Source organism: Brachionichthys hirsutus, chromosome 10 (genome assembly GCF_040956055.1).
Source record: "Brachionichthys hirsutus isolate HB-005 chromosome 10, CSIRO-AGI_Bhir_v1, whole genome shotgun sequence".
NCBI lineage: Eukaryota > Metazoa > Chordata > Actinopteri > Lophiiformes > Brachionichthyidae > Brachionichthys > Brachionichthys hirsutus.
The window spans coordinates 13,015,369-13,032,569 of NC_090906.1; the positions used below are offsets into that span (position 1 = coordinate 13,015,369).

At 53.7% G+C, this 17,201-nt stretch overlaps 1 protein-coding gene across 1 annotated transcript in view; it reads right to left on the reverse strand.

The window, feature by feature from the left end:
- Positions 1–3,223: 3,223 nt before the first annotated feature.
- atp2a3 (ATPase sarcoplasmic/endoplasmic reticulum Ca2+ transporting 3) overlaps positions 3,224–17,201 on the reverse strand; it is a 17,793-nt gene continuing 3,815 nt past the window's right edge. The window contains 20 exon segments of the mRNA XM_068744438.1: positions 3,224–3,341; positions 3,637–3,754; positions 3,834–3,951; positions 4,036–4,169; positions 4,385–4,470; positions 4,543–4,745; positions 4,832–5,052; positions 5,649–5,984; positions 6,105–6,323; positions 6,421–6,537; positions 7,255–7,386; positions 8,091–8,193; positions 8,570–8,658; positions 10,616–11,080; positions 11,185–11,270; positions 11,365–11,445; positions 13,397–13,535; positions 13,970–14,074; positions 15,592–15,674; positions 16,064–16,081. Of these exon segments, the coding sequence (XP_068600539.1) occupies positions 3,298–3,341; positions 3,637–3,754; positions 3,834–3,951; positions 4,036–4,169; positions 4,385–4,470; positions 4,543–4,745; positions 4,832–5,052; positions 5,649–5,984; positions 6,105–6,323; positions 6,421–6,537; positions 7,255–7,386; positions 8,091–8,193; positions 8,570–8,658; positions 10,616–11,080; positions 11,185–11,270; positions 11,365–11,445; positions 13,397–13,535; positions 13,970–14,074; positions 15,592–15,674; positions 16,064–16,081 (2,897 nt within the window). The 3' untranslated portion in view covers positions 3,224–3,297.

Sequence of the window (17,201 nt, forward strand, 5' to 3'; positions counted from 1 at the left end):
AAATATCTTCATTTAGAACAGTTGTCATTTTTCTCGTACACTTTAATGACATCGGGGCTAAACACTAGAAGTCAAACAGGATCAGTCAAACAAAGCTAATAGAGTATTATTTCAGGGAGTATGAAAGAGACAGAAAGTCAAAGAGCAACACACACAGGTTTAAGAGAGACTCTACAAACAGGAACTTCCAGCTGCACTGTCTGACTTTATTTAATAAATCATCCATCTTCTGACTGCCTATCCGGGGTCAGGACAAGGGGGGAGCAGCCTAAGCAGCGAAGCCCAGACTTCCCTCTCCCCGGCCACTTCCTCTGGGAACACATCGCAGAAAAATCCATCCGACATGTACATGACAAATGATTTTATATTTGAAAATGGTGCATGAAAGAAAGATGACAATCTAAATAAATAACAAGATAAATTATCTTTATTTGCATGTCTTTGTCCTTTATAAAATGGTGTGTCCACATTTAATATTAACAAGGCAATACAGAGAATCCTTTTAATTTATCCAAGGCGGAACTCGGGTTCTAGAGACCGTTTCTCTACAAAGAAAGAAGGGGACCATCGGCCAGTTATTGATCTGACCTTGATCACGCCTTCAATGCTCATTAAAGGAAGAGATCTTTAACTTCCACACTGGTGAAGTTTGCAGACCCTAAAAGGATTGTAAAGGGTCTCTAGAGCCTGCGCCCACACCGAGCCCTTCAATGTACAATCATAGAACTTCATTACCCAGGATTCACTGCTCCTCAGTGTAAACCACACTCCATTCACAAATTCTTGAACATTCCCATACTGGAATAACCAAACGGAAACCCATTCTCTTCCCTAAAGTGAAATACATGAAACCCCAGCAACTGGAAAAATGAGAATGAAGAAACAACCTTTCTAATCTAAAAAAAACAGAAAGAAAGAAATGAGATCCTTAGATACCATGTGCTCAAAGGCAAAGTCTGTCTGTTGTTGGTCAATTTCATTTATGCCGGTTATCAAAAACATCTTTATGCTGTATAGGTTATTATTACAGTAACAAGTTCCATGCAATCATGTTGTCATCTTCTGTACAGAGTTGAGCGTTCAGTAGTTAAAAAGGCCATGCAGACCTCTAGTGGCTGATGCCAGAGTGGCAGCATGTTGCAGATGCACAGAGACCTGGGACAGAGCCCCGGGACAGAGCCCCGGGACAGAGCCCCGGGACAGAGCCCCGGGACAGAGCCCCGGGACAGAGCCCCGGGACAGAGCCCCGGGACAGAGCCCCGGGACAGAGCCCCGGGACAGAGCCCCGGGACAGAGCCCCGGGACAGAGCCCCGGGACAGAGCCCCGGGACAGAGCCCCGGGACAGAGCCCCGGGACAGAGCCCCGGGACACAGCCCCGGGACAGAGCCCCGGGACAGAGCCCCGGGACAGAGCCCCGGGACAGAGCCCCGGGACAGAGCCCCGGGACAGAGCCCCGGGACAGAGCCCCGGGACACAGCCCCGGGACAGAGCCCCGGGACAGAGCCCCGGGACAGAGACCCGGGACAGAGACAGGAGGTGCTGTTCCCAATAGCGGCAAATTATCGTGGGGGGGGGGCAGGAATATAGCAGCTGTTTATGTCAATTATAACCAAAATCATACCTATATTTACTTGATCAAATCCAGCTTCTGGTGTGAAATAACACGCTACGCTGTCCGCTGAAAGGAACAGTCCATCCATAAACGACAGCTGCGTCATTGTGGAGTCACCTCCACTCTAACGGAGGATCAGATGAATCTCAAATTGCTTCGCTGGAACATTTCATCCTATACTCAGATGTGTACACAACAACCTCCATCGCAGGTGAATACCCACAAAATTCTTAATTAAAAATATTAAAAACAAGGTTTTTGGGTTTGCTTTTAATCAGTTTGGGATTTCACAAAGTTTGGATTGTCATACAAACTCTACAGACTCATCATTTCATTATTATAAAACTAGCTCCCCATTTGAGTCTATAGTTGAGCACAATGTTCCTGTGAACCCGCGGACGGACTGTTCCTTTAAGTTTCTCACACTGTCACAGGTCGTACGCTTCCGAGAATGACCTCACAAAACACGTGGAACTGGTCATATCTGGATTAAGTGATGTCATGCCACACAAACACGGATTCTTAGAACTACACAGTCCTGCGAACAACAGGCACACTGGCCTAAAAGATTCTAACGTACGCTCTATGTCACAATGTGGGAAAACTCGGTGCCTGTTGAAACGAAGCCAGCAAACAAGAAAAGGACATTTAAATAAGAAAGATCTGCAAAGCATCGAAATGTATTTAATTTAAAGAAAATAGCACTAATATCTTCAACAGTTAAATCTCTATTGAAAGTGTTGCTTTGCATTTACATTCTGTATGCGGCACTTAAAAAAAAGAAATTGTGCCCATTGTGCAACAGCATCCTGAACACGCTGCCTCTCCGTTCCACAGAGCAAAAGGGAAAAGCAAAATCCAGACTTAAAAGCACAATCCAAACCCTGAGGGCTCGTTCAGTCAAACATTTAGATTGAGTCACTGTAAATAGAGGGAAATAAAAAAACACAAAAATCACCCGAGTGTGTCACTAAAGAACAGAGAGAGAGAGCAGAAGATGAAGCGACGCGGGTATCCCATCACTCCTGGGTGGACAATCAGAGTCTTTACGACCTCAAGTGATCAGGAATACGTCACCGATGTGGCACGGCGAGCGGGGGGGATGGCGTTGGTGGGCGAAGAGGGGCGAGAGACATTCACAGAATCCACCGTGGAGGTGCGGCGGGCTGCGTAAGGCATTGGAGCGCAAGTCGTGGGTGATGGGCGTCGACAATCGGAGCAGCCGCCATTCAAGTCAAATAAGCTCCGGTAAAGCTTTCTGCACGCAGACCTGAAGGGGTTCGAGGAGATGATGAAGATGAAGATGAAGATGAAGATGAAGCACAGGAAAAAATACTGATGCTCAGATCCGTACTTCACTCAAATAGCCGACGGCTACAAATCCAACGCAGACGGCCATTAAAACGAGGCTGGACAGGACCGCCAGCGTGGACTGGCTGGCGCCCACCCCCCCCCCCCCCCCCCCGTCCTCCCAGATCACTCTCAGAACCGTTCACACACACACCCATAGAAAGCCATGCTCGCACGCTCACTTTCTCTCTAGCCAATGCCCATCCCTAAGTGGCGGTCTGTCGGACATGCAGGAGTAGGGACCGAGGACGGGGGGGACAGAAAAGGTTCCTAGCTCCTAAAGGGAAGAGGACAGCCGTGTGTCTAAGTGTGCGAGTCTGTTGAGGGAGAAGTTCTAGTTGAGCTGCCGTCTCCTCCAGAACTTCGTGTCTTCATCCGCTGCCAGAGGGGGAAAGAAAACAGAAAGCCAGAAACACGTGACTGAGAGAACAGCTCATTCCGTCAGTTCATATCAGCGAGCTTCTACGAGGGGAAGGCGGTACGAGGAAGGAGTAAGAGTACCTGAGAATTTAGAAGAGCAATTTAGGCTGAATGAGGAATCCAGCAGATGAAGGAGAGTAGAAGAGACTCGTCAGTCAAATCTGGATTTTAAATCCTTCAAATTTTGGATCGTTACATTTTTGTGGCTTTATTCGCTGTAAAAGTGGAGCAAAAAAAAAAAACATCTTCATACCTTCTAGTTGGTGCCTGGATATATATTTCAGTGTCTCATCCAAGATGATGACTGGGAGGGAGATCTTAAGGACAACAATCCACTGGGACCAGCGCAGGGGGGTCACCTGGAAGATTAACTAGAACCCAGGACATGTCCAGGTGTAATAAACAACAAATCCATCAAGACTGCAAAGCGTCCCACAGACCGGTACTCACCGGCAGAGGCTCGACGTAGAGGATGAAGAAGTGGAGGGAGAGGGAGAGGACGATGGCGCCCAGCAGCCACACGTTGACCCATGGGGGCATCCTGACCAGGGACTGGTTCTCAGACAAACTGGCAGCGGGACAAGAACAGAGCAGGTGGAACGGGAGCGCCGGCGTGGCGTCGCAATCCTTCCCCGGGGAGGATGGGCGTTACCTGTTCAGCGCGTTGAACATTTCCACAGTGACCAGCACAGACAGCGCCATGGTTGTAGGGTAGCGGGACTCGAACACCCCGCAGTCGATGCTCCGGAACAGCGGGTTGTCCTCGCTGCACTGCATGAAGTGTCTCTGCAGGGACGGGCGAGACAGGAGTGTGGTGAACGCGTGATCCGGATGCGACCAGGATCACCGAGACCCGGGACGGCTGCGGAACCTCGACCTCGATCAAACCACACGGGGTTCTAGTCCCGTTTCCGTGTCTGGATCAGCCGGACGTTGCTTGAAAACGAGAGAATCCCGGAGGGAGACGACGCGGCTGAAGGAAATAACCGTCTTTGACTTACCAGCTGATAGAAAGACACTTGAGGACCTTCTTCATCAAACAGGTACCACCATGTGGCGGCGCCGACTGTCCCGAGACCCACGTACCCTACCAGAGAAAAAGGAAACGCAGTAAGAGGCGTTCTGAACACCAGGCGCCATTCGATGGCGCTGGAATTACCCCCGATGGCCAGATATCTGAAGAAGAGCCAGCCGGAGATGAGAGGCTCTTTGGCGTTGCGGGGGGGCTTATTCATGATGTCGAGATCCGGAGGGTTGAAGCCCAGGGCGGTGGCAGGCAGGCCGTCCGTCACCAGGTTGACCCACAGCAGCTGGACGGGAATCAACGCTTCAGGGAGCCCCAGGATCGCCGTCATGAAGATGCTGGAGGGCGCCGGACGGGAAGACGGTGAGCCGGACGCCGTCGGTTTCACGGCGCGGTCGAATCTCGGCGAGCTCGCGCTCCTCACCAGACGACCTCCCCCACGTTGGAGGAGATGAGGTACCGGATGAACTGCTTCATGTTGCTGTAGATGGCTCTGCCCTCCTCCACCGCCGCCACGATGGTGGAGAAGTTATCGTCCGACAGCACCATCTCCGACGCCGACTTGGCCACGGCCGTGCCAGAACCCATGGCGATGCCGATCTCGGCCTTCTTCAGGGCTGGGGCGTCGTTCACGCCGTCGCCGGTCTGGGACAGGAGACGATGTCATTAGTAAATCAAAGTCTGGGAAATCTGGGAATGTTGTCAGGAGCAGAAAAGATGAATAAAAGATCCTTTGGCACAAATAAATGGTTTATTTAAAGTGACGTATACCCTGGCCTGAATAATACTGATCCCATTTTACTTTTTTGGGGGGGGGGGGGGCAAGATCGATATTTGGCAGGTCTAACAGTCTGAGCGAAAACGAGCTTCTCTCTCATTACGTAAAGTCGCATCATCCGTCCGGATCCAGACGGGATTAAGCAGAAGCTGCACAAGTGAGACACAATAATCTGTCCCAGCTCTCGACTGTGGGGGCGTCCGTCCAAGTCCGACGGGCAAGTGGCAACGCCGTCGCCCGACTCCCTGCCTCCCTTCCCATCAGCCCCTCTTCTGAGATGCGTGTCAGACAGGAAGCAGCAGAGCGGACGAGCGATGACAGCTGACGATATGTCACGCCTCGCCGGCCTCATCTCAAGCAGTTTCCAGCCGTCAGTCAAGTAACGCCCCAGCGAAGCGAGGAAAGAGAAAGCAGAGGAACGTTTAGGGGCGTGGCGAAGGCGTAGCGCTTCGAGTTTCCTCACCATGGCGGTAATCTCGTCAAACGACTGCAGGTATCCGACGATCTTCGACTTGTGAGCCGGCTCGACGCGGGCGAAGCACCTCGCCCTTTTGACGGCTTCTCTCTGCGCGCCCGGCGGGAGGTCGTCAAACTCGCGGCCCGTGTAGGCCTTGCCCGCCACGTCCTCGTCCTCGCCGAAGATGCCGATCCGTTTGCAGATGGCCACGGCCGTGCCTTTGTTGTCCCCCGTGATCATGATCACGCGTATGCCCGCCTCGCGGCACAGTTTCAGGGAGCCGATCACCTCTTTCCTGGGAGGGTCCAGCATGCCCACGCAGCCGACAAAGGTAAGGCCAAACTGAACAGAGGGAGAGAAGAAGGGAGGTCTTCAAATAGGACGTTAGAGCGGGGGGACATTCAGGTCTTTGAGTTGGACACCGAACCGCATTCTGTTTGATCCGCTCGAGATCAAACATACCTCATAATGTATGAACTTCCGGGAATCCTCCAGGTCCATGTCTTCTTTGCGGGGCGGGGTGTCCAGGGTGGCCAGAGCTAGGCAGCGCAAGGTGTCCCTTCCCGTCCCCCACTCCCTTATCTTCGCCATCAGCTGGTCGCGCAGATCTGGCGTCAGCATCACCCTCCCGGTTCCCACCCGCAGGTACTGGCAGCGCTCCATCACGCTCTCCGGCGCGCCCTAGGGGGGGGGGGGGCAGAATGTATTAGAGGATTAATGGGAGCGAGGAAAGCTTCATGCAGATCTGTGCGTCCGAGTGTCTCTTCTCCAGCCATGCCTTGACAAACATCTTGCTCTGGGAGCCCGGCTTGTTGGGGGTGCAGTAGACCGACATGGACTTGCGGTCGCGGGAGAACTCCAGGGTGAACTCCTTCCTCATCAACTGCCTGAGAACCTTGACGGATGGAAAAACCGGGTAGAAAGGAGTCAAACGAGGAGAAAGTGGCAAAGAGGAAAGCTGCAGCGTTTATGCACCGCCGTCAGAGGTGGCGCCGGCGGACGATGGAGAGGCTCGACGGCGCTACCAGTATGCAGTATGTTCTGCCAAAGAGGATGCAGAACATACTGTCGGCGCTCTGTCAGAGCACTGAACCATCCCCGTTTCCCTGGTTCAAGTCCCGTCTGACCAGCAGGGGTCGCCATAGATCAAGAGTTGGTTCCAATCCCTGCGTGTGACAATCAGGAGGGCCGACGTGAAGTTCGTACATCCAGTCAGACGGGAGTTGGTCTTTGCAATGCATCCTGGGAAATGATTCCCCTCTCTCTCTCCCTGCCGTGTAAGTCCACTTGCACGCCGCTGCTGATCAGGTTCGATTCAAAAGGTTCTGCTGCTCTATTCTCTTTGGACACATCTCGTCTGAGACGTCAAATCATTTGTCAGCAAGACGCTTTGCCTTGCAGTGACGAGTCGAGGATTCTGCGCGGTTTTAGACGAGTCGAGGATTCTGCGCGGTTTTAGACGAGTCGAGGATTCTGCGCAGGTTTTAGACGAGTCGAGGATTCTGCACGGTTTTAGACGAGTCGAGGATTCTGCGCGGTTTTAGACGAGTCGAGGATTCTGCGCAGGTTTCAAACAGCCAAAGGCCCCATTGCATCTCGCCGTGTCGCTTACCGAGTTGCACGATCCGGCCCGTTCCACCTTGCTGAGTCCCGACACGTCCGTCTTGAAGACGTTCATCTTCTCCACCAGGGTGGTGAGGGCCGTCTCAGTGGCCTCGCCCACTTTCTCATAAACCCCTTTGGCCTAAGAGACAACAGAGACGCAGCGGATCAGCGGCTCGTTGAGACGGTCCCGCTGTGCACGGCGGCTTGGTACGCCGCATTGACTTGTTGGCGTTATCGGGCACAGACGGCGATTAAACGCCTCGCCGTCCCGTCGGCATGCCAACGCCCCGCTCCGCTTTTCTGCGCCAGTTTAGCGCAATTTGATCTCGCGAAAAGTCCTTCTGACAAAAACTGGCAAGCCGCATTTACAAGCTGAAGCTGAAAAAGCACACAAGCCCAGGTCTCTCTCCTCCGCACGGTTGCCGTGACACCATGGTTGCCGTGACACCATGGTGACCACGAGTGAGCAGCAACCCGGAGATGAGAGCAGGCGTTCGGGCGACGAGGAAATCATTTCCCGTCCGCCCATCCGTCTTCTTGTAGATGAGATTCCGCTTTGCGGGTCGCGGGCTTTGCTGGAGCTTCCCATGGGCGAGAGGTGCGGTACACCCCGAATGCGTCGCCAGCGCATCGCAGAGACAGACAACCGCTCACGCACACACGCACACAACACGCACAATCAGCTGCATGTTTTCCGTCGTGGAAGGGAACTGGAGAAACCACACACGGACACAGCTGGGATTCGAACCCGGTACCTTCCGGCTGTGAGGCGACACCGTCTTATTTTAGTGTGTGTGTGTGTTTGTGTGTGTGTGTGTGCGTGTGTGTGTGCGCATTAATGACCTCATTGTAGTCCAGGGAAGAATCATTGCACAAAGAGCAGACGGTGGCCAACTCTATAAGTCCATCGTAGTCGCCACACTGCACGGGCTCGTCTTCTTTCAGTCTGGAAGGAGCGCACACACACACACACACACACGCACACACACACACGCGCACACACACACACACACACACATTACCCTCCAAGACAACACACTTCACTTCGTTTAGCCTTCTCAGAGCCGACTGAAGAATCAGTGGTTGGACAGAAGTAAACAGCGAGTGTGTGTGTGTGTGTGTGTGTGTGTGTGCGTGTCAGTGCTGCGTGACTGCATGACAACGGAGACGGCAACCGTTGCTAGAGAAGCTCCCACACAGTAACCCACACAGTACACAACACAAATAAACAATCTCCCGTCAATAATCAGCGCCTACCAGATAACCGAGCGACAGGCTGGATTGCAGCCCCCCCCCCCCCTCTCTCACACATCTGTACTCACGTCTGTCCCTCGGGGGCGTACGTCGATCCAGTGATGGAGAACTCGTGAAGGCGGCACTTTGAAAACTCTACCTTGTCTGCAATGAACATCTAGAAGAGGAAAGACAGGAGACGGCTTATCAGCTGAAACCGAGGACTGGACATTTACTCTCTGCAGCCCGATTGGACCCGGAACCAACTTTCATGCACACAAGAGGAGGACACAATGTGGAAAATGTTTGCACGCTCCATGTCATTTTATCTTACACCAAGCCAAACGAGGCCACGGTCAGCCACGCCAGGATCAACCTCCGTTCGGGTTCGAATCGGGTTAAAAGTCCGAGCAAGGCTTCGTAGGATCCAGAACACGGATTCAAAAGTCTGCTTCCAACATTGAACAAAGCGTTTCTACAAAATGTCAGGCGTTAATTCAAGCTTCACCGAGACATTCCATTTAGGAAGCCACCCCTTCATCGGGCTTGAACTGGTTTTAATGGGAAGCTCGGAGGCGTGGTCCAACACGGAACTGTAAACCTGACGTTGGCGCGCCTTTCCAGATTTAACGTCTCGATGGGATGCGTTTGTGGGAACGTGCCGTTTGTAATCCTCGACGTCGACGTTGCAGTTTTACCAGTTTCATTCAGCCGTGTGATTGTAGAAACATCTGCGACGTGTGGCTTAATAAAATAAAATAAAATAACCGACGACTGCATCTCGTTGAAGGTCGCCATTCACGGATGAGTTCTTACATCTCCACTGACAGCCAATCAGCTTTAACCCCAGAGGCGCGTCCAGCCGAGCTGCCGCAGGAAATACGATATCAAAGGTTCCGTTACCACCCGTCGGACTTATTCTGGTTCGGCCGCACGACGCTGCCGTTATCAGCACCAAACATGCGTCGCCACGACGCAACACGACCAAGCTCCTCAGCCTATCAGGTAACGACAGCCGCGGCGAGCGGAGCGGATATCCTGACGTTAGTTTTCATTTAATTTGAGGCTTCAGGCCGACGACGGCAGTTCGGGGGTCCAGTGAGGGCCTAAAGAGCAGCACGAGGCCCTCGACGCGTCCTGAGCCGAAACATGGGACTCGTTTCTGCGCTTCTACTCGGACTTTTGCGGGGTCGAACGACGAATACTCCTTTTCTTATGCGTCTTTGGCGGTAAAAAGCAAACGCGGTGGCGGGATACGGAGGGAAAACCCCGCCGATAGGAGCTCGCACCTCGACGGAAAGGAGACCGTGCCATCAGTCCAAAAGTAGGAGCAGATGGAAACAGCGAAGTGTCGAGCAGTCGTGTGATGGGCGTTAACGGGGAAGCGCCGTGCATCTCGCCTCCCAGCAGCGACTCAGACGCAAGGTCAATATTTACCAGCCCGCCTCGCGACCTCGTTGGAAGGAAGCCTTCAGGCTTGTGGTGAGAGCACTCTTCCATGTCCCTCCTGCTCGAGGGAACTCCCTGCTGCAGCACGCCGATCCCAGCAGGTTCCAGGGTAACCCCCCCCCCCCCCCTCCCAGTTCTGCACGCCGCCGACCAGACAAGCGGCGTTTACTCCAGCTAGTACGGCGTAACCTTCACTGGGAACCACGGCAAACCGCGGCGCTGGTATTTACTTAGCACTCGGAGCAAATACGGAGAACAATACACACACACACACACACACACACTAGCTGTGGACAAGATCTTAAAGTTTTCACACATTCCGGGATTCGGATTTTTGTGTGTGCGGCTCGACAAACGTTCCCAACGTGCATGCGAGGCAACCTGAAGTCCTCCGGGTACTTCAGGGTCACGCCAGACTCTACTACCCCGACAGCAGCTATCCAAAAGCCGCCAAACGAAGGTAAACATTACGGCGCCGCAAAGATTTTCCACCCCCCTTAAAAGCCCCCCATTCATTCCACCTTTTCAAAGAACACTCCCAGAGGCCTTTCAGGAAGCGTCCATCAAATGGAGAGACGTGGAAATTAAATATTTAAGCTTCGTTGTCTTCGACGTGCACGTTGAGCCACGTCGGGCGAGCTTTACAAGCGGCGGCGGCGAGTCCTCGCTTCCCGGCTGCCACTCACTCTGCAGACGGACATCTGGTTGGTGGTGAGGGTGCCCGTCTTGTCGGAGCAGATGACGGACGTACAGCCCAAGGTCTCGACGGAAGGCAGGCTGCGCACGATGGCGTTCTTCTTGGCCATGCGTCGCGTGCCGAGGGCGAGGCAGGTGGTGATGACGGCGGGCAGGCCTTCGGGGATGGCGGCAACCGCCAGGGCCACCGCGATCTTAAAGTAATAGATGGCCCCTCTGACCCAAGAGCCGCCGTGGACGGGGTCGCCGAAGTGCCCGATGTTGATGACCCACACGGCCACGCAGATCAGGGAGATGACCTTGGACAGCTGCTGGCCGAACTCGTCCAGCTTCTGCTGCAGCGGCGTCCTCTCCTGCTCCGTAGCCGCCATCTGATTACGGATTTTACCGATCTCCGTGGAAACGCCGGTAGCAATGACGACGCCAACGGCACGGCCCGCAGCGATGTTCGTGCCCTAAACGGAAAGAGGAGCAGCAGCCATCAACAACCCGTCTGTCCGGGGTCGAGTGGGGACGGAGGACAGAAGACAAACACTGCAGAGGGGCGGGACGCGCTTACGGAGAAGAGCATGTTCTTCTTGTCCTGGTTGACGGCCCGCGGGTCGGGAACAGGGTCGGTGTGTTTGATGATCGACACAGACTCCCCTGAGGAAACGGGAGGAACAGGGAAGTCGATGTTAAGGCATCGATTCCACGTGAAGTGCATGAGGGAGGGGGCGTGGCCCCGAAGAAGGAATACCTGTGAGGATGGACTGGTCCACCCGCAGGGTGGTGGACTTTATGGAGATCAGTCTGATGTCAGCAGGCACCTTGTCTCCAACTTCAAAAACAGACAACATGAATCTCAAGGGATTTCAATTACCGGAAATAAATGCTTAAAGTAATCCAAAATCAGCCCCCCCCCCCAGTCTGAGTACAGAAACGGTGTACAAACTCATTAAACACAGATTCCAAACGGTTACTGACGTTCAAGAAAACCGCGAGTATCCGGGAATGCTGCTAAAAGCTACATGCTAACAATCACGCATCAGCGGCAACCAGAGAATCGACAGCTCAAGGTGACCTTGGAGTCACGTTGCCCCCCCCTTTCAGTTCCTGCTTCGCTCTGTTAAGCCCTCTCCTGTCCTTCAGAAGACATTCCATCACCAACAGAGTCCGTCTGTCTGCAGGAGGAGCCTCAGATTCCGCAGCCACAAGAACGGGAACGGCCATCGCCGCCTCTTCCACCCCAGAGCTCGACGACAAACCTTTAATGGAAACATTTTCACGACGTGCCGGGCCTGGCTCCTCAAAATAGATTGTGTGAGCGAAGATGGACTCTTAACCAAACCTAAGCATCTTGCATAAGAGTTCTGGATCCTCGAACCGGATAACCGTGACGCCGGGATTGGCTCGGAGCAGCTTTCCATCTCTTCGGGTTCTGTGTAAACCCGCGAGGAGTTCCTGACAACCTGACCGCTGAAGTCACAGTTTAAAAATAAAATACAAAAAACCAGGAGAGTTCCACGAACGGAGGCAAAATCACAACGGTGTCGTAACCGTGGCGTCACGGGCAACGTGCCTACGGCGAGTCCGGCAGGCAGCGGCGCCGGGAAGCTGCGTAAATACATTCGGCTCCTCGGAGGAACTCGTGGCCAAACCTCCATAAAGTCCCCGTGGAACGACCGGCGGCTCATCTGAGGCACGGGAAAGCCGAGGGAAAACTTTCGCCGTGCTTCAGTCAGAGGGCGGGGCGTGAACACAGCATCATCATCATCATCATCATCCATTCGGTCAGACAGCAAATACAAGCGTGAAGCATGCTTCAAAACCAGAGGCAGGCTTTTAGAAATGCGACTTTGCCACGTGAGGGCAACCCGACCGCCGCCGCGGATCCATCGGCCGCCGCCGCCCCCCTTATTCGAACAGCAGATGGCTCATTTGCATTACGACGCACGGTGTCCCGTCAAGCCCTCGGCCTCCTCTGCATCTCAAGGATGAGTCAAAGCAGAGGGCGGGGAGAGTTGTCATGGTGACACTGTTGGTGTTGACAGGTGGGGGGGGGTTGCAAAAGAGAAGAGTCATTTCAGCGTGGGCACGGCCGTCTGCGCACGCGTGTCATCGTGGCTGTAACAAGCCCGAAGAAACGCTGCACGCCGCCGCACGCAAACAGACGGCGTGAGGGAGGGGGCCGTCCCGATCGATCGATCGGGCTCTCACCGATCCGAGCGGGCGCATCGACGGCGAGGCGAGCTAGCCGCGGTGGCCGTCGCGCCTCGACTCTGGCACGCACAGATGTTCTGGAACCGGAGTGACAACAAGACTTATTTTTAGAAGAGGCTGCCCACACATGGGCGAGTTTACAGCAGGGGGAACGTGTGTGTGTGTGTGTGTGCACGTGCGTGCGTGCGTGAATGTAACGTGGGGGAGAATGAGCGAGGCGCTGACTAACGGCCAACCGCATCCAGGTGGCGAGACTGAGCGCATGGAAAGCCGAAGGAAGAGGGAGGGAAAGCAGCGGAAAATTCAACTGGGGGGGGGGGGCGCAGCACTTACAGACACACACACACACACGACTGGGCTGCAGCCCTGGCACCTGCGCACACGGTGAAAAGGCGCTTATGTACGCTTTGAGATATTCCAACAGGGTTTCCAGAACCATGAATGGGAAGCGAAGGCTCGGCGGGTTTCTCTGCACGCCGGCGGCGAACGCTCTCCGTAGGCGAAGGCTCGGCGGGTTTCTCTGCACGCCGGCGGCGGCGGCTCTCCGGAGACGAAGCGCCGCAGCTTACCTGCCACCTCCACCACGTCTCCCGGCACGATGTCCCTCGCTTTGATCATCTGGACGGCCCTGCGGTTCATGCGATACACCTTCCCCATCTCCGGTTCGTACTCCTTCAGCGCCTAGATGGCGTTCTCGGCATTGCGTTCCTGCGCAGAGAGACGCGGCGAGGAGAGAGTCGTTATTTTCACATGTCCGTGCGCTAGCAGGACGAGTTGCGTTGCAACACCAACGTGGCCTGGCGGCGAAATGGGAGGACGCAAACCATTTCCTCCACGTCGTCCGGACAGCGTGGGACATCACGCCTTCTTTCTCGGGACTATCCTTGGCATCTGCGTCAGAACTTCCTGCTTCCAGAGTGACTTTTACACTTTTTCGTGTCTCCAGGATCAACAACCGACCGAGAAGTGTTGCTTGGCTGCACGGCCGTTAGCACACATGTCTGTGTGAGCGCTAACAGAAGGCTAAAGGCGAAAGCAGGCATCCCGCAGCCATGGACGGGAACGCCACGTGGAAAGGAACGCTAACCGGGAGCATATTTGCACACGGAACACAAAGACGCAGGACGACGAGCGCGTCTCACCTGCCAGACCCCAATTACAGCGTTGGCGATGAGGATAAGAAGAATGACGAGAGGCTCGACGAAGGCGGTGGTTGTCTCCTCCCCCTCCTCAAACATAGCCAACACCTAGACAAACAAAAGGAGGCGTTACCTCAGCCGACACGTCACCCTGCAGCGCCCTTTGCGCGGGCAGGAAACGCGTCGCTGCAGGAAAGACCAGCAGACAAGAACGCCTTCTGGACAGACGTCCTGCTGCAGGTCCCTCGTCCGCCGCGTCCCGAGCGCGTTCACGCTAACGTTCACAACATATTTAAATGCATTCCTGCTACAACTTGCCGTGGCTGAAGCTGGACTAATCGCAACCATTTATCCATTAGACGGCACGGTGGTGTAGTGGTCGGCGCTGCCGCCTCACAGCAAGAAGGTACTGGGTTTGAATCCCATCTGTGCAGGAGCGTGCATGTTCTCCCGTGGGTTTTCTCGTTTCCTTCCACCTCCATAAACGTGCAGTTTAGGTCAATTTAATCGCCGTGCGAGAACATCTTGAATTAAAAACGTGAACTTTTAGCTCACGGCTGGCGATAGGATTCGCAAGGTCACGGCGACCTTGGCTCAGTCTTGACCACTGAAAATGTTTCATTTGAGTATAGATTTGGATTTCACGCGAGGCACTCCCGATATTTTGCATTCATAATAATGGGATGGAAGGATGTCGGGAAAAACAAATGGCCTCCGGCCACAGCTGTCTCCGCGCGGCGCACAAGAATGCCACCGAGTGAAAAGCGTGCTGCGAACAAAGGAGGCTGGAATTCCGTTTGACCTTCCAACCGCCTTCCGTGACGAGCTCCACCCGAGCGACTGATTATTGTTCCACATTTTCTGCTGTCAGTTTAAAGTTATTCTAATATTATAACAACAATTTTATTATTTTTAAAAAGTAAAAGCAGATAAATTTAAAAAAGCTTCCCGTCACGCAAAGGAAGCAGGAGAGTCTGCTTTTATTATATTTAAATTGTCAGTCAAATGAACCCGAGGCTTCAGGATTAACTTCCAGCGCGGTTCTCCACTTAAACCACTTTTAAATGGCGAGAAAGCCAAATAGATTTATACATAAATAAATAAAAAGGTATAAAGAGATTAAAACACGGGATTCCTCTAAGGCCTGCTCTGAGCCGCTCGCCAACAGTCAGAGGAGACGTATCGCGTTGTCTACAATTTTACAGCAATTTCCTACTTTCAGAAACGGCAGCAGCAGCCCCCCCATCCCGAGGCATCAGGGCGGGGGGGGGGGTTCCCCCACACCTCACCACAATCACACCGAAACCAGGGTCACAGGCTGAGGCGCTGCAGCAGAGTTTGGTTTCCAGCTTTGGCAGAAATGTTCTGTTCGCCCCCCCCCCCAAATGAAACCATATCAACGCTGGCTGGAAAAGTCTGCAAGTCCACGCTAAATCGGTTGAGCAGCGTTCTAAACGGGGAGGAAAAAGCTGCCTAAATATAACGGAGCAGCTCATTAGGGGGGCCAGTTCCTGGCAACCGGGGCCACCAACCCCCCCCCCCCCCCCCCCCCGAGCGTTTATTATTATTATAAAAAACAAATATGGTACAGACCGCTGGCATTTTAACTCGCTGGTTGTACTTACGAAGGAGACGCAGGCAGCGAGCAGCAGGATCCTGACCAGGAGGTCTTCAAACTGCTCCGCCACCAGCTCCCACAGGGACTTCCCTGTAAATGGACACACACACACGCGCACACACACACACACCGCACGCACGCACGCACGCCGAATTAAATCTGTGATGGAACCTCACAGATTATCTTCAATCTGCGAGGTTTCAACCGTTACGAGCCGAGGCGTGCCACATTTCAGGGCAGGAAGGACAGGCCCAACGTGTCGGCGTTGGCTCAACTGCCTGATATGCAGCTGTAAAGGACGATAAGTCATGTGTTTACAGAGATACCGGGTTGTGTGTCAAAGGGGGGAAAGCCGCAGCAGAGTACACGCCAAACGCTTGAGCGGTCGGCCTGTATAAAAGATAAGATCCGGCCTCCCGACACGTAATCAGGTCGTAAAGGGAGGAGGATCACAGCTCAATGGAAAAATCAATATTTACCTTCTTCAGCGGGGAGCTCTGCGGACGCAAACCGTGGCGGCCGTAAAGGAGGCGGAGCACCAGGGCCGGAGGAGAGAGAGAAAGCAGCGTTAAAACGTGTGAAAACAGACGTGCACCTCCAGCGCATCCTGTACTAAAATCGGTTACGAAGGCCAAGGACGGACCCGCCTCCACCGAGGTCCCGTCCCGCTTCCTGTCCGTCCAGGCTAGCGGGTGGTGGAGCGGACGATCAAAGCAGCTACGGTACGCTACTAGTTCATGAACCCAGAAAGACAGCCGAGTTCACGCAGTCCAATCGCGACGCGGCAAATAACGTCGTTGCTCGGCGACATCCGTCGAGTATTTGAGGCGCAACAACTTTTAGGACATTTTCGATCGAGGCTAATCGATGAGTCGCACTTTTTGTTTCTACTTTGAACCGACCCGTTTTCTCCCTGTTCAACGTCAGCCTCCGATTCAGAGCGGTTCATGCTGCTATTGGCAAACGTCAAACATTTCCAACAGAGCCAACTCCCGAAATGACATGAATATATCACACAGGGCAAGACAAACACTCCCAGCAAGATGAAACAATAGTTTTATTTATTCACACGGTGTCAAATCATGATCAATGTTACATCAAGGTGCTCTCCAACAAACAGCAGGTCTAGACTTCCCTTTCACAAAGGCCCGACAGATTTCCAATGAGTTAGGAACTGGTGATGCGAGGGTGAAACACACTGCCCTGGAACAGGAGAAACCCCTGACCAGGCCCCAAGTCGGGCTTTACCCATTTGAGTTGAGGGGGGAGAGAGAGAGAGAGAGAGAGACATAAACAGCAACAACAGGTCCGTTCTGACACGGCGTTAGCTACGAGTACTATTGATGAGTAATGGGATACCGGTCAATCGCTGCGTCCTTCAGATCATGATCCACGCCACACCAGGAACAAGGAACTCCTTGTGAATTTAAAAAAACGTGCAGAAGGAGCCGAGCAGATCCTTCGAGTGTTCCTGGAACGATGGCTCCTCCCCCTTTGAGCGGTGGAAACCTCGCTTTTACCAGACTGCGCCGGGCAATCCAGCGTGACTGTGCAGAAAGAGGCTGGAAAGAACCGATAACGCCATCTGTGGGGGGGGGGGGGGGGGGGCTGAGCCCC